The 27,440-nt window shown below is 45.9% G+C and overlaps 1 protein-coding gene across 1 annotated transcript in view; it reads right to left on the bottom strand.

Annotated features, from left to right (window-relative positions):
- Window positions 1-2,197: 2,197 nt before the first annotated feature.
- The window catches only part of arhgap25 (Rho GTPase activating protein 25), a 55,544-nt gene continuing 30,301 nt past the window's right edge, over window positions 2,198-27,440 (bottom strand). Inside the window, exons 4-11 of the mRNA XM_080216818.1 lie at window positions 23,483-23,608; window positions 21,165-21,372; window positions 18,831-18,963; window positions 13,671-13,744; window positions 12,603-12,724; window positions 10,881-11,044; window positions 6,710-7,242; window positions 2,198-3,109 (exon numbers count right to left, since the gene is read on the bottom strand). Of these exons, the coding sequence (XP_080072944.1) occupies window positions 2,905-3,109; window positions 6,710-7,242; window positions 10,881-11,044; window positions 12,603-12,724; window positions 13,671-13,744; window positions 18,831-18,963; window positions 21,165-21,372; window positions 23,483-23,608 (1,565 nt within the window). The 3' untranslated portion in view covers window positions 2,198-2,904. The remainder of the gene's footprint in view (window positions 3,110-6,709; window positions 7,243-10,880; window positions 11,045-12,602; window positions 12,725-13,670; window positions 13,745-18,830; window positions 18,964-21,164; window positions 21,373-23,482; window positions 23,609-27,440) is intronic.

Genomic DNA, 27,440 nt, shown 5'->3' with positions numbered 1-27,440 from the left:
TTTACGTGATAGTAACTGTCTCAACAGCGAGGGAAAATGGGCTGAATTCACGAGAGAAAGGATATATTGGACCTTGCTAAAAAGTCGTGAGCTTTTCACCCAGTCTGCTCAATGTCCAACTCCTCACAGAGGACTCACTGCAGGACACACTCCAGTACTAAACACAGTCTCGTCATCAGCAGAGGCACCCTCAATGGAGTAAAGGACTGAGGGCAGAGTATGACAAAAAAAAATCCTCAATCGGATGGAGGGAGAGATTCATGTTTCAGGTTGACTTGGGGATCTTAATACCAGACCGCTGCGGCTCTGAAATCTTCCTCACAGGATCCCACGCATCTGTCTCAACACCACAACTGGGAATTAGCCCCCATGGCCTGCAGGAACAGCAGATGGCAGCACTGAAGGAATGCTCATCTCTTTCACAAGAACATGGCAACAGCTAACTGCTTGTTCCTGGTGGTTGTGTGATACCACGAAGGATGGAGCTGAGCAACGAACCCCCATGGCTCAGCCTGGAACAGACCCCAAAAATGACCTGAGGGAAAAGACCCTCAATCTGACTTAATTTCCAAGATATCTCACAGAAATTATACCATAAATTTTCACCCTCTATTAACAGCAATTCTTCTACTGTGTACCACTGATAAAAACTCAGGGCGGAATTTTGCCATCCCGCCCGCATGGGAATCGGAGTGGGTAGGATAGGACCATTCGAAGGTCCATTGACCTTGGGCGGGATTTTCTGGCTTTGGGGCTGTAATATCCCACCCTCTATCCCCATAAATTAGGAGAGGGGAGTGTGCAACAAGACCTGGGTGTCCTTGTGCACCAGTCACTGAAATTAAGGTGCAGCAGGCAGTCAAGAAGGCAAATGGTATGTTGGCCTTCATTGCGAGGGGTTTGGAGTACAGGAGCAGGGATGCGTTGTTGCAATTATACAGGGCCTTGGTGAGGCAACACCTAGAGTATTGTGTGCGGTTTTGGTCTCCTTTCCTGAGGAAGGATGTTCTTGCTCTCGAGGGACTGCAGCAAAGGTTTTCCAGACTGACTCCGGGGACTGATGTACGAGGAGAGATTGACTAGGTTACAACTGTTTTTGCTGGAGTTCAGACGAATGAGGGGGGAATCTCATCGACACTTATAAAATTCTAACACGACGAGACAGGGTGGATGGAGGGAGGATGTTCCCGATGGTTGGGGGAGTCCAGAACCAGGGTCGCAGTCTGAGGATTCAGGGTAGACCATTCAGAATAGAAGTGAGAGACATTTCTTCACCCAAAGAGTGGTGAGCCTGTGGAATTCATTCGCGCAGGAAGTAGCTGAATGTATTCAAAAGGCAGCTAGATATAGCACTTGGGGCGAATGGGATCAAAGATTATGAGGAAAAAACAGAATTAGGCTCTTGAGTTGGATGATCAGCCATGAATGGTGGAGCAGGCTCGAAGGGCTGAATGGCCTCCTTCTGCTCCTATCTTCTATGTTTCTTTGTAAACTTTGGATCACATACAGAGTGATTATTGGATTCTAGCCAACCATGTCCTGACTAAAGCAAGTCTCCCACATGCGATTAGTTAATTTAAAGGGACATGGTAGCTGCATGTGGCTGGTGAGTGGGAATTCATACTGAACTAATTTACTGGAATACTTTGAAGGAGTCACATGTGCAGTGGATAGAGGGGAACGAGTGGATGTACTGTACCTAGAATCCCAGAAGACATTTGACAAGGTGCCACATCAAAGGTTATTGCAAACATAAAAGCTCAAGGTACACGGTGTAACATGTTAGCATGGATAAAAGATTGGCGAGCTGATGACGAAGAGTTATTTTCAACTTGGCAAGATGTGGCAAGTAGTGTAGCAGAGGGATTGGTGTTGGAGCCTGAACTCTTTACAATTCAGATAACTGATTTGGATGAAGAGATTTTTGCTGATGACACAAAGATAAGTAAATGGTGAAGAGGACATAAGGGAGTCAACAAAAGGATATGGATTAAGTAAATGGGCAAATATGTGGCAAATATGGGAAAAGGTGAAATTTTTCATTGTAAGAAACATAGAAAATACTGAAGAATTACAAGAACCAAAATATCAAAATGGCGAAAGATTGTGGAGCTCAGAAATGCAGAGGGATCTGAGTGCCCAAGTGCATGAATAACACAAGGTTAGAATACCGGTACAGTAAAGTCATCTAGAAAGCTAATAGAACACTATTGTTTATTGCAAGGAGAATTGAATATCAAAGTTATGCTTCAGTTATACAAAGCATTGGTGAGACCACATCTGGATATCACGTACAGTATGGTCTCCTGATTTAAGGAAAGACGTAAATGCATTGGAAGCAGTTCAGAGGAGGTTTACCAATTAATATCTTGGAATGGGTGGTTTGTCTTACGAGGAAAGGTTGGAGAGGCGAGGCTTGTATCCGCTGGAATTTGGAAGAGTAAGAGTTGACTTCATTGAAACATCAGATCCTGGGGGATATGGACAGGGTGGATGTGGAAAGGATGTTTCCTCGTGTGGGGGAATTTCGAACTTGAGGGGCTACTGCTTAAAAATAAGGAGTTGCCCATTTTTCTCTGAGCGTTACTGAGTCTTTGGAATTCTCTTCCTCAAAAAGTGATGGAAGCAGGAGTCTTTGAATATTTATAAGGCAGAGCCAGATGGATTCTTGTTAAGAAGGCCTAGTGAAAGGATATCGAGGGGGTAGGTGGGGTTGAGGTTAAAACCAGTTCAGCCATGATGATGTTGAAGGGTGGAGCAGGATCAAGGGGGCGAGTGGTCTACTTCCTGCTCCGAGTTCGGATGTACCTCTGCCTCTGTTAAAGGAGAATGTAAAAGATATTGATTTCTTTTTTACTGTCAGTTCTGAAACCCTCTGCGCTGTGGTAAGTGCTCCTTGGAGATTCAAGGTGAGACATCACGTTTTGATGTCTGAAAGAAGTCCTTCAGCTCCTTCTCCAAAATCTTGTTACGTTTCTCAGCATCCACCTGTGCCCGGACTGCATTCTGGACCCTGATCTCCATGGCTTCAAACATCTTTTTATCTTTCTCCAACTTCTCGTTGAGTCGAACAACTTTGGACAAGACTCGGTAGTTCTCCTTTTCCAGACTGCAAACAAACGTGGATGGATTTGGTCAGTGTGAATGGCCAGTAAGTGGATTGATTATACTCTAAACAGCAGAGCCCTTAGGAACATTCACACACACAGGAATCTGGGCGAGCTGGTTCACAGTTCCCTAAAAGTGGCAAAACAGGAGGCCAAGGTGATTAAGAAAGCACATGGTATGCTTGCCTTCATCGGCCAGGGCATTCAGTACAAGAGTTGGGAAATCTTGTTTGAAGTTTAAGTTTATAGTTTATTTATTAGTGTCACAAGCGGGCTTGCATTAACACTGCAATGAAATTACTGTGAAAATCCCCGAGCTGCCACACTCTGGCACTTGTTCGGGACTGAGGAAGAATTTAGCACAGCCAATGAACCTAACCAGCAGCTATACAAAACCTTGGTTAGGCCACATTTGGAATATTGCATGCAGTTCCGGTCACCACGCTACCCAAAAGGATGTGGAAGCTTTGGAGAGAGTGCAAAGGTGGTTCACCAGGATGTTGCCTGGTCTCGGGAGTGTTGGCTACGAGGAGAAGTTGAATAAACTAGGATTGATTTCACTGCAAACATGGAGGATGAGGGAAGACTCGATAGACGTCTGCAAAATGATGAGAAACATTGACAGGACGGTTAGCCATAGGCTTTTCCCCATGGTGCAAGTGTCAATTCCAAGAGGGTACAGATTCAAGGTGAAAGGGGGAAAGTTTAAGGGAGATGTGCAGGGCACACACAGAGTGGTGGGTGCCTGGAATGTGCTGCCAGAGGAGGTGGTGGAAGCAAGCACATTAGCAACATTAAAGAGGCATTTGGATGGGTACATGAATGGAAGGGAAGAGAGAGATATGGACCGAGTAAGGGCAGGAAGGTTTTTTTTAGTTTAGTTAGGTTACTATCATCGGTACAGGCTTGGAGGGCCGAAGGGCCTGTTCCTGTGCTGTACTTTTCTTTGTTCTTTGACACTGAGATGAACTGTGTGTGATCCAATACAAAGTAAAGTTAAACAAACTAGTTATTAGTGTCACAAGTGGGTTTACATTGACACTGCAATGAAGTTACGGTGAGAATCCCCCAGTCGCCACGCTCCAGCGCCTGTTCGGGTACACAGGAGGAAGAACTTAGCATGGCCTGTATAATTTGTAATTTTCTTTGTTCTTTTCCCCGGAAGGGTAGGGGGTTTTAGTTAAGTTGGGCAACATGGTCGGTACAGCCTTGAAGGGCCTGTTCCTGTGCTGTAATTTTCTTTGCTCAATGCACCTAACCAGCATGTCTTTCAGACTGTGGGAGGAAACCGGAGCAGCAGGAGGAAACCCACACAGACACGGGGAGAACGTGCAAACAGTGACCCCCCCCCCCCCCAAGCTGGGAATTGAACCCGAGTCCCTGGCACTGTGAGGCAGCAGTGCTAACCCACTGAGCCCTATTCAATCCTGTTTTCCACTGCTCTCCCCAGAACATACAGCTACCAGACTTGGGGGAGAGGGAATATGATAACCCCTGGATAACCTGCATGGAGAATTCTGACTGAACTCCCTGTAGGACTCATAGAATATGAGCTCCCTGGAGATGAGTAAATACCAGGTGGAACTCATATTCCAAGCCCTGTATCAAGCAGACTCCTGAGTGGGTCGATCATTGCATTGTCCCGGTTGGGACCAGTTTGTGATCACTGCAGGCTTGTGGTTTTTGCTTTACTTCATTTTAGAATCATAGAATCCCTACAATACAGAAAAAGGCCATTCAGCCCATCAAGTATGTCCCGACCAGAATCCCACCCAGCTCTATTCCTGCAACACCACACATTTACCCTGCTAACCACCACCCCCTCACCCTCACCACAACACTAGGAGTAATTTATCATCGCCAATCAACCTAACCGGCACATTTTTGGACTGTGGGAGGAAACTGGAGCACCCAGAGGAAACCCATGCAGACACAAGGAGAACATGCAAACTCCACACAGACAGTTACCCAAGGCCAGGATTGAACTTGGGCTCCTGGTGCTGTGAGGCAGCAGTGCTAACCATTGCACCATCGTGCTGCCCCAGGTGGCAATTTTGCAATAAAGCACCGTTCCTTTACTGCTGGCTCCTGAGTTGTTTCAAAGGGGTAGCTGGGGTTTTACACAGCATCTTTCGTTCCCTCAGAAGAAAGAAAGGAGGACAGAAGATGCTGGAAATACTCAGCAGGGTCACTGGAGGGAGTAATAAGGGTACCATTTCGGAGCGATGAGCTGGGAACAATTTGAAAGATAATGGGTTTAGAGTAAGGAGTGGGTGGGGCAAGGACTAAAGGGAGGTCACTGATAGGCTGAAGGACAGGGAGATCTTGAATGAATGAGGTGTTACTTTTCCAGGGCTAAAGGCAAAAGGGATGGGGAGAAGAAAAGCAGCTGAGAAACAGCAAGTGTCTTCTCTTGCCCTTGAATAACACAAGCCACTTACAGTTTTAATCTACATTTACACACAGGTTTCATCCAGTCCAATTTCTTTCAATAGGAATTGAGCAAAGCTGAGGACGCAGAATAATTTTAAAGGCCAGCTTTCTGTTAGTTACACACAAACCCACAAGTTAGAAACAGGAATGGGCCCCTCAGCCCCTCGAGCCTGCTCCACCATTCAGTAACATCGTGGCAGATCTTATTGTAACCTCAATCCTCACATTCCTGCCTGCAGCCCAATAACCTTTTATCAAGAATCTATCTCACTCTGTCTTAACAATATTCCAAGGCTATGCCTCAACTGCCTCTTGAAGAGAATTCCAAAAACTCACCACTCTCTGAATGATTTCTTCTCAACTATGTCTTAGCTAGGCAACGCCTTATTTTCAAACAGTGATTTGAGATTCTGGATTTTCCCACAAGAGGCAACATTCTCTCCATATCTACCGTTACATTAATCACCTCAACTATTCAAGATTCTTTTCCATTATCATCAAAAGGCAAGCATACCGAGGAACTGAAGGTTGGCAGATGTTGGCTGTTCCTTCACTGTGCCTGGGTCAAAATCCTGGCGTTCCCTCCCTAACAGCACTGTGGGTGTACCTACACCATATGGACTGCAGCAGTTCAAGACGGAGGTTCACCAGTACCTTCTCAAGGGGCAAATAGGGATGGATATTAAATGTTGGCCTAATTAGCAATACCCACATGGAATCCCTGCAGTGCTGAAGGAGGCCATTCAGTCCATCGAGTCTGCACCGACCACAATCCCTCCCAAACCTCCCTAAGCATTTACCCTACTAGTCCTCCTGCCGCTATGCACTCCTGCAACTTCCCATGGCCAATCCACCGAATGCGTACATCTTTGTGGGAGGAAACTGGAACACCCGGAGGAAACCCATACAGACACAGGGAGAACGTGCAAACTCCACACAGTCATCGGAATTGAACCCAGGTCCCTGGCACTGTGACATAGCAGTGCTAAGCACTGTGCCACCATGCCACATCCTGTAAGTGAAGAAACAGTCTGGGATTTTGTACCCCTCTCACTTTCTGTCCACTTCCCTGTAACTGACTTGCCGGGGGTCAGATTGTCAATGTACTTTGAACAAGGTGAGAAACTAAAAGTTTCTTCAAGAAGAGTTGATTTGTGTTTGCCACTCACCTTTCAATTTTCTCCTCGTAACTTTCCTTCTCCAAATTAAACTTGCTCCTCAGTTCAGTGATATGTCTTTGGAGCTGTTCCTTACTCATTTCTCCCAAATTCAGCTCACCGCCTTCTGCTTCACTATCCAATTGGCCTTCCTGTTGGGCTTTTACTGGGAGGCTGGTACTTGTCAGAGAGAGGGAGTTGTCCATGTCCAGAAAACTGAACAGGCTGGACGCAGCAGTCCTGTCCTCCTGGCAGGTCGATGTTGGAGAGTGGTCAGAGGTGGAGAGCAGCTGGGAGGAATCGGAGAACTTGTGAATGTCCTGGGAAAGACATCTCCTGTGTCCCTCAGTCAGGGTTTCCTTGCAGTTCCTGACTTGGGAACTCTCTGCATTCCGGGGTTGAGTGTCTGAGTCTTTCTTCAGACTGTCAGCCAGCTCTGCGCATCTCCAGGCTGGGAGTGTTTGAGTCCTTTGACGGGGGCTGACGTTGCAGTTTTCCAATTCATTCTTTGACGCGCCGTTGTCATTCCCATCATGTCGGCAGGGCTGTCGGGGAGAAAAAGTTCCCGTCAAAATTCCCAGTACTTCCCATTAAAACAGGGATTACGTTTCTCAGCTGCGTTGCATTTCCGCAGGAAGCCACTTGGCACTTCACAACTCATGTCGCCAGAGATCCTGGATACCAGCAACCCAAAGAACAAAGAAAATTACAGCACAGGAACAGGCCATTCAGCCCTTCAAGGCTGCACCGACCATGTTGCCTGACATAACTAAAATTCCCTACCCTTCCGGGAACCATATCCTTCTATTCCCACCCTATTCATGTCCTTGTCAAGACGCCCCTTAAAATAGATCGCATCAGCTTCCACCACCTCCCCTAGCAATGAGTTCCAGGCACCCATTACTCTGTAAAAAAGGTGCCTCGTACATCTCCTTCAAACCTTGCCCCTCGCACCTTAAACTTGTGTCTCCTCGTAATTGACTCTTCCACCTTGGGAAAAAGCTTCTGACCCTCCACTCTGTCCGTGCCTTTCAATCTTGTAGACTTCTATCAGGTCTCCCCTCAACCTCTGTCACTCCAGTGAGAACAAACCAAGTTTCTCCAACCTCTCCTCATAGCTAATGCCCTCCATTCCAGGCAACATCCTGGTAAATCTTTTCTGTACCCTCTCCAAAGCCTCCACATCCTTCTGGTAGGGTGGCAGACAGAACTGAACACTATATTCAAAGTGCAGCCTAACTAAGGTTCTATAAAACTGCAACATGACTTGCTAATTTTTAAACTCAATACCCGAGCCAATAAAGGCCAGCATGCCATATGCCTTCTTGATTACTTCTCCACCTGCATTGCCACTTTCAGTGACCTGTGTACCTGTTCACCCAGATTCCTTTGCCTATCAATATGCTTAAGGGTTCTGCCCTTTACTGTATATTTCCTAACTGTATTAGACCTTCCAAAATGCATTACCTGACATACATCCGGATTGAACTCCATCTGCCATCTCTCCGCCCAAGTCTCCAACTGATCTATATCCTACTGTATCCTCTGATGGTCCTTGTTTCTCTCAGCAAATCCACCAACCTTTGTGTCGTCCATAAACTTATTAATCAATCCAGTTACACTTTCCTCCAAATCATTTATATATATTACAATAGCAAAAGTTCCAGCACTGATGCCTGAGGAACATCACTTGTCACAGCCCCCCATTCAGTAATGTACCCTTCCACTGTTACCCTCTGTCTTCTTTGACCGAGTAAAAAGTCTGACAACACCAGGTTTTAGTCCAACCTATTTATTTGATAATATTCTCACAAGCTTTCGAGGGGTTACCCTCTTCGTCAGGTGAATGGAGAGTGAATGGAGACTCTCCATTCACCTGACGAAGAGGGTAACCCCTCGAAAGCTTGTGAGAATATTATCAAATAAATAGGTTGGACTAAAACCTGGTGTTGTCAGACTTTTTACTGTGTTTACGCCAGTCCAACGCCGGCATACCCACATCATGACTTCTTTGACCGAGCCAGTTTTGTATTCACCTTGCCGGCTCACCTCTGATCCCATGTGACTTCACCTTCTGCACCAGTCTGCCATGAGAGACCTTGTCAAATGCCTTACTGAAATCCATGTTGATAACAACCACTGCTCCACCCTCAATCATCTTTGTCACTTCCTCGAAAAACTCCATCAAGTTCGTGAGACACGATCTCCCCTTCACAAAACCGCATTGCCTCTCACTAATACATACACTTAGTTCCAAGTGGCAATAAATCCTGTCTCGAAGAATCCTCTTCAGTAATTTCCCGACCACTGATGTAAGGCTCACTGGCCTGTCATTACCTGGATTATTCTTGCTACCCTTCTTAAACAAAGGAACAACACTGGCTATTCTCCAATTAGTCAATTTGAGTCCAAACAGCACGAGACACCATGCATAATCCGATACAAGGTCTTGAATGACTTGTGCACAAGGAAAACCAGCTTACAGCTGTCCTGCAAGTGTTTCCAATGTTAACGGACAAACAACTTCGCAATTATGGTCAATTACAGCAAATCAGAAATGAGTAATTTTTCTAATCCTCCATTTGCATATGTATTCACCAATTAAATCCTGGCCCCTTCTCATTCGATGAAAAATTGACTTCTGCTAATCCTTTATTTGCATAGCGTATCCCCATATCTCGTCTTTGGTATTTGTTATGGAAAACACCTGGTCTCGCTCACCCGCTGGTGAAGGTGGAAAAGCAGAATGTAATGGGGCTTACACAGATGAAGATTAGCCTGTTCATGCTAGATAGCAGACACTGACTCCTTTGAAGGTCTGTAAACATTCTCCGCTACTGTTTAGATAAGGCATGAAAACTTAATTTGGACAGTTTAGCTTCTGCACAAGTTAGCTCCCAAGATATAAAACTTCAATCTGAGCATTTAACTTCCACAGTGGCATGCTTTTTGTCGTGTAGGAACTATGGCCTCACAGGTGGCGAGAGACATAGACACAGATAGATCGGTTCTCGATCAATAAGGGGATCAAGGGTTACAGGGATAAGACAGGAGAATGGGGTTGAGAATCATCGTAGCCATGATTGATTGGCGGAGTAGACTCGATGGGCTGAAGGCCTAATTTTGCTCCTATCTCTTATGAGATTCACAGACACCCACACACCTCAATCTTTCCCTTGCTGGATGTCACTGTGAAATTGCAAGCCACTGGCCATTGAGAGGGAGTACAGATACCAGAATGACGAATTGGTGAAAACAGTCTGGTCTGATGAAAGTTGACCCCTGTGGCTGACAATCATCATCAACTTCTGTATCACAAGGCATTCACGCCTCAGGTTTGATCCTGAGCCCTGTTGGGTAACTTGAGCTGGGAATGAGTAGATTGAACACTTAATGTCTGGGACAGCGGCAGTAACCATCTCCAGCCCAACAGAGAGCTTCCTTGTTCTGTCCCTCTCTCCCATCTCCTTTACTGGAAGTTGCTGGCTGTGTTTTCAGCTCCCTAAGGCCCCAAGCTCTGGAGTGACCTCCCTGAATCTCAGCTCCCTGTAAAATGCTCCTCCCAGCTGACTTTGCCCAGACTTTTGGCCACCTGTCATCACATCTCCTTCGGTGGATCAGTGCCAAATCTTATCAGCTGTAGCATCGCTTCTCAGCCTTTTGGCTAAGATCAAATGTAGTTTTGTTGGCCTGCACTTGGTCAAAGTCATGAGGTTATACTGAGGCTTCATTTGAAGCAATTTTGAAAGTGGCATCTAAGCTTTTTGGCTCAGATGCAAATGAGATCAAGCCTTGGAGGAGGTGCAATGCCTGCTCCAATCAGCTTGGATCATGTAGATCAAGCCCCAGACAGGAAGTGCTGAGCCTGTCTTGTCAGCTTGGATCGGGAATGTCTCACTTGTTGAGACTTTCAATTGGACTTGGATTGGATTAAAATTGGATATATAAACAAAAAAAAAAATCTTGGGATGTTTTCCAAGGATGAAGTCACCTTTCGGTCATCCAGAACTTGAGTCTTGTTGAAAAAAGAGACATGCTATCAAAGCATAGTGCCTTGCACTCATCAGGTTAGTTTGGCAACAGCAATGTACACTGATTGATTGATTGAAGGGGAGAGACTGAACACAACTCACTGTTGACTCAGTGTGGTGTGATGGTGATAATTGGGTGCGCCTGATCTTACCATTGTGAAGGCTGTTTCTGTTGTCAAGTCGGTGGAACCCCAGCCAACCATACTTCGTTGTGTGGAGATTCGCAATGGGGAAGGAGGCTTGCGCTCGTATTTCGGAAACAGCTCATCATATTTGCTGATCATAACAGTCATCAACTTCTGAATCTGTGGTGTGCCTGTCTCAAAACAAAAGACGGAATATTGACATCTTTTCTTGTCCAGTTTTTTTAATTGGATGAATCATAGAATCCCGACGGTACAATCCCTACAGTACAGCACATCAGGTCTGTACCAACCACAATCCCACCAAGGCTTTATTCCCGTAAACCCACACATTGACGCTGCTCATCCCCCTGACACTAGGGTCAATTTAGCTTGGCTAATCAAGCTAACCCACAGATCTTTGGAGGGTGGGAGAAAACCGGAGCACCCAGAGGAAACCCACGCAGACACAGGGAGAATGTGCAACCTCCACACTGTGTCACCCTGTGCCGAATGGGAGGGCTCTGGGGAGAATTGAGGAACAGATGGACCGAGGAGTACAAGTGCAGAGTTTGTTGAAAGCAATGTCACAGGTAGACAGAGTGGTGAAGAAGGCATTTAGCGCACCGGCCTTCATCAGTCAGAGTACTGAGTATCAGAATTGGGACATTATGTTACAGTTGTTTCAGTTGTTGGTGAACGATGTCTAAATGTTCTAAATTCAAATGATTGCATTGAAGGATACGTTGGAGAAGGAGAAGAGAAATGGCTGCCACATCAAATCAAGCACCGTACTTGGAAGTGATTGATGCCATGTGAAGTGTGTTGGTCGAGGGCCAGTGTGATACCATGAAATGGTGAGTCATTTTCTTTCTCTTCTCAATCTCCCCTTCCTTCAATGTGACCTGAAGATAGAAAGGCAGCTAAACTCTTTCCAGGCACCACATGGCATCACCCCAAACAGTACTCGGAATGGTTCTTAATCATTCCCAGGATGTGGGGGTGACTGGATAGGCCCAACATTTATTGCCCATCCCTAATTGCCCCTTGAGAAGGTGATGGTGAGCTGCCTTCTTGAACCGCTGCAGTCCATTTGATGTAGGTACATCCACAGTGCTGTTAGGGAGGGAATTCCAGGATTTTGACCCAGTGACTGAAGGTCAGGGTGGTGAGTGACTTGGAGGAGAACTTGCAGGTGGTGTTCCCAAATATCTACTGCCTTCGTCCTTGTAGGTAGTATTGGTTGTGGGTTTGGAAAGTGCTTTTGAGGGGGCCTTGGCGAGTTGCTGCAGTGCATCTTGTAGATGACACACACTGCTGGCACTGTGCTTTTTTGGTGGAGGGAGTGAACGTGGTGCCAACCAAGAGGGGCTGCTGTGTCCTGGATGGTGTCGAGCTTCTTTAGTGTTGTTGGAGCTGCACCCATCCAGGCAAGTGGAGAGTATTCCATCACACTCCTGACTTGTGCCTTGTAGATGGTGGAATCTGAGGAGTTAGATGGGGATTGCTGGCTGCAGAATTCCAAGCCTCTGAGCTGTTTTAATGCTAAGTTGATATCACAACTTCCGCCTGTCTCTACATTTGCCCCATTAAGAAAACACAGCTGAGGTCAGAATATGGGTGTGCCAATTGGCCACCTCCTGCCCCTCTGCCATGCCAGGGGTTGAGTTCCAGCACCTTGCCCAGGAGATGTTTTGTATGGAGATGGGAGCTCTCCATGGTGGAGAATTCAGACAGAGCTTTCGAACTTGCCTCTCATGATGGCCACCGGATCTTCGATTTTGGGTCTGAGGAGATTCACTCCGATGACAGTTGCCAGATTGTCCACGCTCATCTTGTTGACGCTGGCATTTTGCTGCACTTCGTGGAGAAACCTGTCCAGAGAACAGAGAAGAAACATTCACCCTGCACCTTCTGAGAACAATGAGCAAAGCCATTTTGTGGAGAATAACCGCACCAGGGCCAATCGTATACAATCTGAAGATTATAGAGTCATAGAATACGACAGAAAGAGGCTGTTGTTTAGTTTCATTTCCTTTTCTGTGTAGGGAACATCTCACTCAATAAACCCGTTGTTTGTTACTTTGAATCTACGTGTGCAAAACCGTGTCTTTTTCTTTTTGTTTAAAACCCACAACCCCGAACAGAGTTACGATTGCGCGCAATCCAATATTGCTCTACTTCCAATGCAGCATTTCTCTCTTCCCAACTTCTTGTCAATGTTTCCAATCCCATTTCCCTTTACCCCCATCCTCAAATCCATAAACTTGATCCCAATCTGAGATTCCTCTGCTCCTCTTCCCATTACACTGCAGGAACTCAACAGAGCTCCTTCGACAGCATCTTCCAAACCAAAGCTCCCTACCACCGAGAAGGACAAGTGCAGCTACCTGCCTGCTAGTTCCCCTCCAAGCTACCTACCACCCTAATTTGGAAATATATCAGCCATTCCTTCACTGTCACTGGGTCAAAACCCTGGACCTTCCTCCCTAACAGCACTGTAGGTGTGCCTACATCTCAGGGACTGCAGTGGTTCAAGAAGGCAGCTCATCAGCACCTTCTTGAGGAGTTGGGGGGGGGGGAAGTAGCGATGGGCCATAAATGCAGGTCTAGCCAGCAATACCCACATCCCAAGAATGAATTCATAAAATATCCTCATATCCTTCATTTCCCAGTCCTATGTCTGTCCATTCCCATTGTTGTATCCCTATCTCCCAACCAGCAATGTTTACAGTGACGTGTTCCTCCAGTGATATAGGCTTTTGGCCAAGAATCCTGGACTTCCCATTCTGATTTTCCAAAAGATTCAGGGTGTCTCACCTGCAGATGTAGCTGAGAAGGTTGCAGTTTACCTGGGGCAGTAATTCCAACTGCATCACCAGTTCCTGCTGTCCCTGTCAAGAGAAAAGAAAACACATTCTGTCACACGCCAAACCAGATTGTCATTGAGCAGAAAGATTGGATAAACTGGGATTGTTCTCCCTGGAAAGACGGGAGCTGAGGGGGTCACCTGATAGAAGTTTATAAAACAAAGGGGTATGGACAGGGTGAACAGTTGGAAGCTTTTTCCCCAGGGCAGAAATGACAATGACAAGAGGGCACAAGTTCAAGGTCAGGGGGGAAAGGGTTCAGTGGAGATGTGCGGGGGAAAGTTTTTTTTCTACACAGAGGGTGGTGGAGGCCTGGAATGCACTGCCAAATGTGGTGGTTGAGGCAGATATATTAGCACCATTTAAAACTTATCTGGATAGACACATGAACAGGCAGGGGGTTATGAAGGGATTGAGGCGGTTGACCTGGTGTTGTGAGACTACTTACTGAACAATCTTTAAGCAGGTATTCAGTTCTCCCAGACATAGTCTAAAATGATTTTTAGATTCTGACTTTTTAATTTATATTTTTTTAAATTTCTCACCCTGGTAACTTATAGTCTCAGAATTGTCCTTCACGGTGAGGGTATTACTGGAGACCTTCCCCAGCTGTTCGAACTTTCCACCTTCGTTTTAACTCCTCACAAGTATGTTCTTTCCAATTCGAGCATGACCTTCCACCCACATTCCCATGCAACGTGAACAGGAGAAGTTTTAGCGACTATCTGCTCTTTCTCTCACGCCCAGATCCTGGTAAAATAACCTATGATATACATGTACATACAGGAAAGCCGATAACCTGATTTCACAATGCTTCCCATTTCAAATCTGATTGCCATGGCAATGTGAATCACACGGGCTTTGTATCCAGGCAGAGATGTTGATCAGCTATCCTCAATGAACTCTGTTTCATCTTGGAACAAAATGGACAGTTTCAAGCACAATATTTCCAACCTGACATTCTCACTTTTCTGGGACTTTGGAGACTCCCAGTCTATTAGCTGTGAGCACATGGGTTGCTGCCATTGTCTCCAAGTGTCAGCACCTTGTCCCCTATTCCCAGTGAAGCAATCAAAGCTCCCATCAATGACTTTAAAACAATTCACATGTGCTGTCAGACAGATTTAAGAGTCATATGACCCACTTCATTTTCTCTGAACCTAAAGACAAGGTCCCAAAATATAACAATCTAGAAACTTCAAAATAGCAGTATCAATATTGTTGATGTAATCAGCTCCTCATTGTTCAGTTCTCCATGTCGAAGCATCTTTCTGCGTAGAACTTTGAACCTCTCCCTTGTTCAGTGTTTGAGCTATAATTCATGATCTCAAGTTGCTGACTCACTCATCATTGGCAATAGTTTCTCATGGTATTAACTTTGCAATATCGCCCCGAATTTTATCATTCAGACTACCCCCTGTAATAAGTCTTCAGAAGCAGAAACCCCTTCACCAAAATCCCTTTATTTACAAACTCTTACAGCTGTCCACAGAGTGCTCATAGTTATCAATAGTGTCAGAGGAACTGATACTCCCAGTTAATTCCAAAGCAAAAGCTTCTCATTGGCCCATCAGTTGGCTCCTTCACCTTAGTACATACTCCAATTGGCCAACCTTAATAGTCTGATTGAAGTCATTACACCCCTTTTCATATTAATTACAAATACTTTTAAATAAGGCACAGTGCAAATCAGCTAAAGCTTCCTTATTCACAGAGGGGAGTGCCAAGGTGCGCCAGAGTATGGGACACAAAATTAAAGGTCAATACTTCAAATGCATTTACAGGGAAGCTAGCCCAGTACCTGAGAGAGAAAGGAAACGGATATTCTGGTGGGGTTAAATGAAGTAGGGCGGACGGAGACACATCTGGACATGAACAGCAACATGGAGTTGTTGTGTGATGTGCAGCGGATGTAAGTATGAACACTTTGAGATAAGTTTGTGTATTGCCTGGTGTTCTGTCTTTTGAGATAGACAGTGGAACATTCTGAACTTCCAGGCAGTACATTGCATGTTCCTGAATACAGCAACAGAGGGTATTTTTTTAACTGTGTGTGTCACCCTCGCATACAAGAAGATAGATTTTGAAGTATAGCACATCCCAATTGCATATGGAATTTTGCACGATTAACATTAGACGGCAGTATTGGGGGAGGATGGAATTATTTGATTTGACTTGATTTGATTTCTTATTGTCACATGTATTAGTATACAGTGAAAAGTATTGTTTCTTGCAAGCTCTACAGCCAAAACATACTCTTCTTGGAGAAGGAAAGGAGAGAGTGCAGAATGTAGTGTTACAGTCATAGCTAGTGTGCAGAGAAAGATTAACTTAATGTAAGGTAGATCCATTCAAAAGTCTGATGGCAGCAGGGAAGAAGCTGTTCTTGAATCAGTTGGTATGTGACCTCAGAATTTTGTATCTTTTTCCCGAAGGAAGAAGGTGGAAGAGAGAATGTCCGGGGTGTGTGGGGTCCTTGATTACGCTGGCTGTATTTCCAAGGCAGGAGACAGAGTCAATGAATACAGGGTTGGTTTGTGTGATGGACTGGGCTTCATTCACAACACTTTGTAGTTTCTTGTGTTAGAATGTAACAGATGACAACCTTGTATTGCATGTAATTTGACCAATGATAATAAGCTGTAAGGGTCAGCTGACCCAGTAAACAATGGAACCATGAATGATGTGATGGTCAGCTGACCAGCTGACTCATGATGAATAAGAACCTGTTGGGAATTGTGGGAATCTTGGATTGGCCGAAAGCAAGGCCCCAAGATTGGAATAATGAAGTTTCTTTATTAAACCCTTCCTTTGATTTATAATCTGGACTAAGTGTTGTCATATTTTTATTGTCTGCATTCTGAAGAAACATCTTGCACTCTTAGGCAGAGCAGGAGCCATACCAAGCTGTGACACAACCAGAAATAATGCTTTCTATGGTGTATCTGTAAAAGTTGGTGAGAGTCAAAGCAGAAATGCAAAGTTCCTTTGTCTTCTGAGAAAGCAGAGGAGTTGGTGGGCTTTCTTAGCTCCAGTGTCGGTGTGAGGGAAACAGGAAGCTTGTTATGCATTGTATTATGCGTACATGGTGTTAACAATTTCACCTGAAGCTGCAGGCTCACTTGAAAAATGGACATAAAGTCTGAGAGTCATTGAGGTTTACAGCATGGAAACAGGCTCTTCAGCCCAACATGCCCACACCATCCAGTTTTTACCATCAGGCTCGTCCCAATTGTCTGTATTTGACCCATATCTCTCTCTACCCATCTTACCCACGTAACAATTCAACGCCATGCTCGAATCCTTACAAAGAAGCAACCTTCAGACAACAGTCATTGGAATGACTTGTTGGAATTGACACCTGAATGGAAATAGAAATATCATCACCACATTCAAAGTTGTTAAAAAAGTGATGATCTTCAACAAGTTGGATGTTCCAAGAGGTCATGTGGCGCAGTGGGCTAGTGTCTCTGCCGCTGAGCCAGAAGTCCTGGGTTTGAGTCGCACACGGTGTAAAGATTTGCATTCCAATCAGTATTCTGTAAACTGTGTGTGCCTTTATATGCCCTGTTTATGATCAGAACTCCCCACTCACCTGACAAAGGAGTAGCGCTCCGAAAGCTAATGGTGTTCACTACCAAATAAACCTGTTGGACTTTAACCTGGTGTTGTGAGACTTCTTACTTCGAGTCCCACCCCAGGATCTGATGGCCAAGGAAGGTGCTTTAATAACCTGGTCAAACAAGGTGGGCATCAATCGGACAATCTTTCTAACACGGGTCAATGGCAAGCGGTAAGAGAGGGAGAGAACCCTGGTCAGCCACGTCAGGTGTGGAGTGGTGCCCCTCACTCTGGTGACAGATTAGTGACTTGTTCCAGGAATAACTTGACGATGGTTACGAATGAAAGTCTGACTGAATGCACCCACTAACTGGGAGACAAGATACAACAATCAACAAGATATTCCAGTTTCTAATCAGCACTTCAGGGATTCATCCCAGTACAGGTGTTGTGTGTCTAACTGAGTTGGTGTGGTTGACATTAGTGACGCTTCTGCTCGCTCTAAGAATCTATTCAATTTGTGATGTGTAGCAAAATGAGTCCAGGCACTGAAGCTCTGGCAACATGTCACACATTTTCTATTATTGCTGGAGTGGATTTCTTCTGCCTCTCTTTGTGAAAACATTTTTGGTCTCTGTCTGCTGTTCCAGAATGAGTTCCTGAGGTGTACAGTCAGATGTCCATGTTATTCCTCTGAGTGTTGCCTTGGCTGTCATTTGAACTTTGCTGCGTTCAACTAACTATAAAGAACTTCATCCATCTCCGACTTTGGATTTTGCTCGAGCCACGAGATGAGGCAGTCCCCTGATGAGCACCACCCCCCCCCCCCCACCGCCCCCTCACCCCCCAGCCCCTCTTACCAACCACCCCGCCAACCATCCCACTTCCCCGACAATGAAAGGCTCGTTGAGGCCCACACACACACAGACTGATTTGGCTCAATGGACCAGCAAGTTTGAGTTATCTGCACACGTTCTACACTGGCTCACTGACCTGAGCTGGGCAAATCCTACTATCGATGAGCTTGAGTGAGGAATTCACATACAAACCCAGTTTCCTGGTGACACCTATTGCCACAGCTCTACTACGAAGAATGATCAACAGGGGGAAGTGTGGTGGCATGGTCCCTTTAAGAGGTGTGCCTTTACCTGCCATGTGACCAGGCAGAGCCAATGGAGTGCAAACTTGTAAACCTGGGCCAATTGGGAGTGAGGGCATGTATCCCCAGGGCTGTGAGTCTGCATTTGGAGTTGGGGTGTTGGAAGGAGTAGACTTGTATAGTTGTGCTGTTATGGTTCTTCTTAGCAATAAATCCTTTAGTTAGCACATTGAGTCGCCTTGAGTTATTACAGGCAGGTCCACACTTTATTTAGTGGAAATTCACATGATTACCCTCTGGCTCTGCAAGCCATCCAATCTTTCTCCTCTCATGGACTGTTCATCCATGGTGTGCTGCACATCTAGTCTCAGATGTTCAGTTTAGTTCCTCAAATCAACACGGTGTACATCTCACACTGCACTGCGGGACACGGAGAATAACGACACTTACCTCCTGCTCATTACTGTTCATTAGCTGGCTACAGGCAAGGAAATCATCATACTGAGACCAAGGAATGACTGGTTCCGGAAGCTCCCTGAGGTATAACTTAAACAGAGAGGCAACAGTGTGTACGTCTGTATCCCTGGGAAGAAAGACAGGTTGCAGTATATCAAGACTGAGAGTGACTGTACGATGGATTACATTGGACATATTAGAAAGAACTTAGTCAGTTATCTGCACTTTCCACTGCCTCGGTAAAGCAGCCAGCATAATTAAGGATTCCATGCAACCTGGACATCCCCTCTTCCACCTTCTTCCATCAGGGAATGATACAAAAGTCTGAGGTCATGTATCAACCGACTCAAGAACAGCTTCTTCCCTGCTGCTGTCAGACTTTTCAATGGACCTACCTCATATTAAGCCAATCTTTCTCCACAGCCTAGCTGTGACTGTAACACTACATTCTGCACCCTCTCCTTTCCTCCTCTCCAATGTATTTTCTGAATGATACATTTCATCTGTATAGCGTGCAGGAAACAATACTTTTCACTGTATCACTTCATGTGACAATAACAAATCCAATCAAATTAACTAAAAAACTGACTCTGCAATCCATAGAAACCACAACACAGAATAGGGGCGCTGTTGTCGTGACATTGTTTTACATGATTATAGTTGCATTATCCAAGGCAATTGAGAACATTTGATGTTGTCTGAACCAGCAACACGGATAGTCAGTTTTTACACAGTCCAAAGATGTGTGGGTTTGGTTGATTGGCCATGCTAAATTACCCCTTCGTGTCCCAGGATATATGGATTAGCTGTGTAAGTATGCGGGGTTACGGGATGGGACCTGGTTGGGATTGTTGTCGGTGCAGACTTGATGGGCCAAATGGCTTCCTTCCGCACTGTAGGGATTCTATGAAAATAGTGAAACGCAGGGGTGTGACGTGAGTGTTGTGGGCAATTTTAACTTCATAGTGTGCCTGCCACTACACTGGAGGTAACTTTGAGCTGTGTAAGATCGGAGATAAGGAATCCCTGTTGTTATTTGCTGCCACATTTATTTTAGATTACCAAAGCTGTCTAATGAAATTGGAAGAGCCATTGATGGCCCCAATAATATTTCTCGCTTTACACAAAGGTCCCCATGATCTCAGGCTGAAATCAACTCCTGTTTGATATGTTAGCCCCCCAATCCAGAATAATGCACTGGGGTCCCGGGTTTGAATCACAGAATACGACAGTGCAGAAGAGGCCCTTTGGCTGCTTGGTAGGCCCTGACTAGCCCACCTAACCCTACTTGCCAGCACTTGGCCCGTAGCCTTGAATGATATGGCATGCTCATCTAGGTACTTTTTAAAGGATGCGAGGCATCTCACCTCCACCACCCTTCCAGGCAGTACCTTCCAGACCGCCACCACACCCTGAGTAAAAAAAAGTTTTTCCTCACATCCCATCTAAACCTCCCACATCTCACTTTTAACTTGTGTTCCCTCATAACTGATCCTTCAACTAAGGGGAACAGCTGCTCCCTATCCACCCTATCCATGTCCCTCATAATCTTGTACACCTCGATCAGGTCTTTTCTGCTCCAGAGAAAACAACCCAAGCCTATCCAACCTTTCTTCGTAACTTAAATATCCCATCCCAGGCAACATCCTGGTGAATCTCCTCTGCACCCCCTCCAGTGCATTCATGTCCTTCCTATTATATGGTGACCGGAACTGCACACAGTACTCCAGCTGTGGCCTCACCAAAGTTCTATACAACTCCATCATGACTTGTCTGCTTCTGTAATGTCTATTCTGATTTGATTAAAGCAATTGTGCCACATGCCTTTTCCACCACCCTATGAACCTGCCTTTCCACCTTCAGAGATCTATGGACAAACACGCCAAGGTCCCTTTGTTCTTTGGAACTTCCCAATGTCAGATCTTTCACAGTACACTTCCCTATCAAATTACTCCTTCCAAAGTGCATCACCTCATACTTTTCAGGATTAAATTCCTGCCCCATCAGATGGTGAAATTTGAATTCAACAAAAAATTTGGAATTAAAAGTCTCTCTCATGTTGACCATCATTGTCAATTGTTGGAAAAGCCCATTTGGTTCATTCATGTCCTTTAGGGATGGAAATCTGCCATCCTAACCTGGTCTGACCGACATGTGACTCCAGAGCCACAGCGCTGTGATTGACTCTGTAATAAATGCTGGTCCAGCCAATGATGCCCACATCCCATGAAGGAACAAAAAAAATTCAGTCATAGCTTGAGCAGTGTAGTGCCCCAGGAATTCAGGGTTTGGTTATGGTCAATTATTTCAAAGTTGCGATCTGCGTACCTGTCGAAAGATGGTCTCTCTCCAGAATCAAAGGCATCTCTCAGTTCTTTGACTTGGTTGTCTTGCCCTGGCAAGCGAAAGACTCCTTCCTCATTCAGACCATGCTCTCGAATGAAGTCTGCACACTGCTCCACGATCATTGGCACTAAGTGTTTCCCGAACTTCTGCTCGTAAACCATGGTGTCTGCTAAAGGTTGACCGAAGACAGCTGGAGAGACAGAGAGAAAGAGTTCAGGCTGGTCAGCAACGCGTCATGTCTCTTGGAGCTTGAGGAACAGAATGTGTCACAAAACACATTGGCCTGTTTGGGCTGTTCACTTCCATCCAATGATGGAAACTTGGGAGCATGGCAAGAGGCCTTTCAGCCCGTAATAGCTGTACTAGCTCTTTGAAAGAGCACTCAGTCTTAGTCCTACACCTGCGATTCTTTTGTCCATAGCCCTGTAAATTCCTGACCTTCAATTCCCTTAAACTATGAATGGAATCATTTTACACCAACTTTTCAGATATAATATTGCAAATCCTGATAACTCTGAGGAAGAGTTGAAGGGCAGCACGATGGCACAGTGGTTAGCACTGCTGCCTCACAGCTCCGGGGACCCAGGTTCGATTCCCGGCTTGAGTCACTGTGTGGAATCTGCACATTCTTCCCATGTCTGCGTGGGTTTGCTCCGGTTTGATCCCACAATCCAAAGATGTGCGGGTTAGGTGGATTGGCTGTGCTCAATTGACCCTGGTGTCAGGGGGATTAGCAGGGTAAACATGTGGGGTTATGGGAATAGGGCCTGGGTAGGATTGTTGTCACTGCAGGCTTAGTGGTCCAAGTGGCCTCCTTCTACCGTGGGGTTTCTATGATTCTATGAAGATAGATTTGTCTCATCTCCATCTGCATCTTCACCCCTGATTTGAATCTAAGTTCCCCGGGGCTTGGGTGAAATTTTAACATGCCATCCGCCATGGGAATTGTAGTGGGCAGGACATGGACCACGCAGAGGTCTGTTGACCTTGGGTGACCTTTGTGTAATCACCATAGGTGAAGATTTGACACTGCTTTGAGCCCACTGCTCGCATGGAGAACATGAAGGCTCCAATCAGTCAATCTTCACCTCACGAGCATTATCCTCTTCAAGATAAAATCTGAGTTATATACAATGGTTTCTTCGAATTGTCCATGGGCCGAGTGGCCTACCTCTATTCTCACATCTTGTGGTACATCTATTTCTTGTATTTCCTTGGCTGCCTGCATCATGGTTGAGCACTGTTAAAACGGATAGTTGAGTGACGTACATCCGAGGAATGTTCTCCTGAGGAATTGGCCCTCCCACTCCATGGTCATCACTTCAGCAGAAGTGTAATGCAAGCACCTTTTACACTAAACAGCAACTCCAAGGAAACTCAACCCCTCATATGAACAGAATGTACACACTGCCATTTGTCTGTTGGAAGGGCAGTACAGGGGTGGCACGGTGGCACAGTGGTTAGCACTGCTGTCTCACGGCGCCAGGGACCTGGGTTCGATTCTGGCTTCAGGTCACTCCCTGTGTGGAGTTTGCACATTCTCCCCATTTCTGCATGGGTTTCTTCCAAGTGCTCCGGTTTCCTTCAAAAATCCCAAGACGTTTGGTTAAGTTGATCGGCCATGATAAATTGCCCCTAGTGTCAGGGGATGAGCAGGGTATGTGGGGATCAGGCCTGGGAGGCATTGGGGTCAGTGCAGACTCAATGGGCCGAATGGCCTCCTTCTGCACTGCAGGGACTCTGTGATAAAGACATCTGCCATGGTGAAGTGACAGCATTCACGTCATGGGGTCACAGGGTTACCTGGGGTCAAGATGTGTCCCAGCAACTTGAGCAACCCTGGCTTGGTGCCACATTGCCGGTGGTGATGGCCTCGTGGTATTATCGCTGGACTATTAATCCAGAAACTCAGCTAATGATCTGGGTTCGAATCCTGCCTCAGTAGCTGGTGAAATCTGAATTCAATAAAAAAAAAATCAGGAATTAAGAATCTACTGATGACCATGAAACCATTGCCAATGGTTGGAAAAACCCATCTGCTTCACTCATGTCCTTTGGGGAAGGAAATCTGCCGTCTTTACCCCGTCTGGCCTGCATATGACTCCAGAGCCACAGCAAGATGGTTGACTCTCAGTTGCCCTCTGAGCAAGGCAACTAGGGATGGGCAATAAAAGCTGGCCCAGCCAGTGATGCCCACGTCCCTCGAATTAATTTTTTAAAAAATCGGGTAGGCTTGCCAGCACCCAGAGATTTTATTTTGTTAGTGAATTTGAGAGGAGTGTCTGAATGTAATCTGGTACCTCCACTGGACGTTCCCATTGTCCGACGGATTGCCTTGACCCAGTCTTTCATTTCATTCTGGGAGTTGGCCATCAGCAGGTGTGTCTCATAAACACTTCCTATCCAGTCTTGATCATTGTAGCCCACTGTAAAACAGCAGAACAGCAAATGATTCAGCAAGTTCACACGTTCAAATCCACACGCACTGAACCCTCAGCCAACCTAGAGTTCTGCGTACAGTCAGAATACATCTCCTCGGGTGTCATGCTTCCACAACTATTTGGATTGCTCTCTCAGGTGGATGGCGCAGTGGCACAGCGGTTAGCACCGCTACCTCATAGCACCAGGGACCCGGGTTCAGTTCCAGCCTGGGGTGACTGTGCAGAGTCTGCACGTTCTCCCCATGTCTGCCTGAGTTTCCTCCTGCAGTCCGAAAGACATGCAGGTTAGGTGGATTGGCCATGACAAGTTGCCCCTTAGTGTAGGTTAGGGGAAATGAGCCATGCTAAATGTATGGGGTTACGGGGATAGGGAAAGATTTGCAGGGTAAGTACGAGGAGTTATGGGGTAAACCTGTGTAGGAGTTGGCGTCGGCTTGATGGGCGGAATGGGACTGTAAGGACTCTATGATTCTCAGATGAATGTAGATTTGAACAACAAATGACCTCAATCTTTTCCGGCAAGATCAGGAACAATAAGAATGAAAGGAGGTGACCAAGCGAGATGGCCTTTGAAAGTGACTGTGGGATGTTTTCTACATCTGTCACCAGAGAGGAAATGATGTAAAGCATCATGTGATTTTGACTCAGTTATTTCTGAGGAAGCTACCAGCTGTGACACTTGCAAAGGTTCAGCGGCTGTGTAACACTGCTATCGACTTCTTAAATCCTGACTGAATGAACCTCAGCGTTGTTCAGCACCATTATCCGGGCAGTGGGTGCCTTGATCTGTCTTTCCTAAAGGAGGAGGAAACCATGACAGCGGATGGGAGGGTGGAAAAGTTACATGTTGGAGAGTGTTGAGGGAAGGAGTGCAGGCAGGGCTGAGGTGAGCTGATGGTTCGGATTCAGGGAGATGATGGCCAGAACAAAGAAGATGATATGAATGTAGAGTTGGAGGCTGAAATGACTTCAATCAGGCCGTTGAGGTTGGCCGATTGGAATATGAACTCCCTGATGAAGGAGTCAATTGATGGGCCAATTAGGGAGTCTTTTCCTTGTATTTAACTGGGAATGTCAGTTCCTCTGGAACTCCCCAAGATAGGCTGCTGACAGATGGCACTCGGTTTACTGCTGTTAGAGTTTGTAAATAAAAGGATTTTAGCGAAGGGACTTAGTACCGAGGCAACACTGAATGAGCGTAGTTCGGGGTGATAAGGGCTGTGTAGAGATTAGCCGCAGATGAGGAAATTTTCAATTCCTGCATGGTTGGAATACAGAGGCAATAGCAGAGTGGGATTGCCAAGAGATGTTTGCAGTTATTTGCAATCATGAAATACATCGGCATAATGACTTGCTCATTTGTCCTGATGGCCAAAGGAACTCAAACGTCTCGTCAGAATCCACCAAGAAGCTTTGGTTCATGAAAGCACTGCTCCTTTTATCCTAGGGGAATTTCAGACAAGCAAGTTCAGGCTTTACCTGCAGCTCGGCTATTGGAGAGCTCCTGTTCAATTGAGCCAGGAAGGCCATTTCCTGGGCTGGGATTTCACAGCCTTGTCATGGTGGGAATGGGATTGCAAAACGCAGAGGTGTTCAGAAGGACCATTGACTTCGGGAGCCTGGAAAATCCTGCCAGTGGGAGGGACTGGAAAACCTTTGCCCTGACCACTTACTCCCCAGTAAAATGCTTGCCTTTGGGCAGGGGACATGTCTTCAGGATTAGCTCAGTTTCAGCTTGTGAGTCTCAAAGAACAAAGCGAACAAATTCACATTAAAATCACGCTGACTTTGGAACTGTATCTTTGCTTTGAGTGAGAACACAGCTGTTGTGTATGTTTCATAGAACCATAGAGGTTTACAGCATGGAAACAGACTCTTCGGCCCAGCTTGTCCATGCTGCCCTTTTATTTCAACCACGGAGCCAGTCCCAATTGCCCGCATTTGACCCAGATCCTCTGTATCCATCTTGCCCATGGAACTGTCTAAATGCTTTTTAAAAGACAAAATTGTACCCGGCTCTACAACTACCTCTTAGATTTGATTTATTATTGTCACATGTATTAGTATACAGTGAAAAGTATTGTTTCTTACACTCGACAGACAAAGCATGCCGATCATGGAGGAGGAAAGGAGAGACTGCAGAATGCAATGTCACAGTCATAGCCACGTTGCAGCTTGTTCCACACACTCACCACCCTCTGTGAAAATAATTGCCCCTCTGGACCCTTTTGTATCTCTCCCCTCTCACCTTAAATCGATGCCCTCAAGTTTTAGACTCCCCTACCTTTGGGAAAAGATGTCTGTCTCTTTAAGGCAGTGCAGCAATCAAGGTTCATCTGATCCGAGAGATCAGTGGAAACAGAGTGTAGGTGTTCACACCAAAGGGTGGAGTCCTCTCTCAGCAGAATCTTACAGAAGCATGTCGTAAACATGAGAACTGGGGCTGTGCCCCAGGGTAGCCTTCATGCTGCTTAAACCTCCTGCATCTAAGTTTCTCTATTCAGTCCCTGCCTTCCAAAAGTTTGTTTGTTTGTTTGTTTATTTGCACAAGTATGCTTACATTAACACTGCAATGAAGTTATTGTGAAAATCCGCTAGTAGTCACACTCTGGCACCTGTTCGGGTACATTGAGGGAGAATTTAGCACCTAACTAGCTTCCCATTTGGACTGAGGGAGGAAACCAAAGCGCCCAGAAGAAACCCACCCAGACACGGGGAGAATGTGTAAACTCTGCACAGACTGTGACCCAAGGCCAGAAATGAACCTGGGTCCCTGGCGCTGTGAAGCAGCAGTGCGAACCACTGTGCCACCCGAATGAGGTCTGAAGCCTGTATTCATAATGCCAGACGCCGGCTGCACACAAATATATGACAACGCCCTTCCTCTTCAGCTCACAGTTGCAGCATCAAAGACACAAGAGGTGGAGTTCAGGGGGGGTGGTTTTTCCGCCACTTTGCATTGAACAGAACCTGCCAGTTCGAATGAACTTTCCTCACAGACACCACATCCTCTGCTGCTTGACAAGCCAGCTTTCAGCTTGCCCTACCAGCCTGCGCATGGTTTTCTGGGACTCCTTCACGCAGCGGAGGGGTCGCGCAGGGCGCCTGATCCGATGAGCTACCCACCCAGGCAAAGTGGTGAAAAACTCCCATCCGAATGGACTCTCAGTATCTTCTTCACAGTTAAACCCGTGCAGTTCAACACGAGTGATTTTTTTTAACCCAGATGAATGTACAAGAAAGTAGCTCGCTTATCAAAAAAAAACAGAACAAGTATCCTTCCTCAGGATGTTGGGAGATAAAGCAGCAATTTAATTCAGTGTGCAGGAGAAATTAGAATCCACTTCACCCAATTTTTTTTTGTGCAGAAGTGGCCCATGTTGGGTTGTTCCGTCATAAAATCATGGGCTGAAAAATGGGCCGAATGGCCTCCTGCTGCACCATCGGGATTCGAGGATTCTATGAATCCATACAGTGCAGAAGGAGGTAATGTGACCCATCGAGACTGCATTGATAACAATCCCATTCAGGTTCTATCCCCTGTAATCCCACATGTTACCCTGCTAATCTTCCTGACATTTAAGGGTCAATTTAACATGACCAATCCACCTGACTTCCACATCTTTGGGCTGTGGGAGGAAACCCACGAAGACCCAGAGAGAAGTTTATTTATTAGTCACAAGTCGGCTGACATTAACACTGCAATGAAGTGACTGTGAAATTCCCCCAGTCGCCTCTGTCCAGTGTCTGTTCCGGTTACACTGAGGGAGAATTTAGCATGACCAATGCACCCGAACCAGCACATCTTTCAGACAGT

The sequence above is a fragment of the Carcharhinus amblyrhynchos genome, chromosome 34 (assembly GCF_965287045.1).
Source record: "Carcharhinus amblyrhynchos chromosome 34, sCarAmb.v2.hapA, whole genome shotgun sequence".
In the NCBI taxonomy this organism is placed as follows: domain Eukaryota; kingdom Metazoa; phylum Chordata; class Chondrichthyes; order Carcharhiniformes; family Carcharhinidae; genus Carcharhinus; species Carcharhinus amblyrhynchos.
The sequence above is the reverse complement of the archived record's forward strand: the minus strand, read 5'-3'. Positions and strand labels throughout refer to the sequence as shown.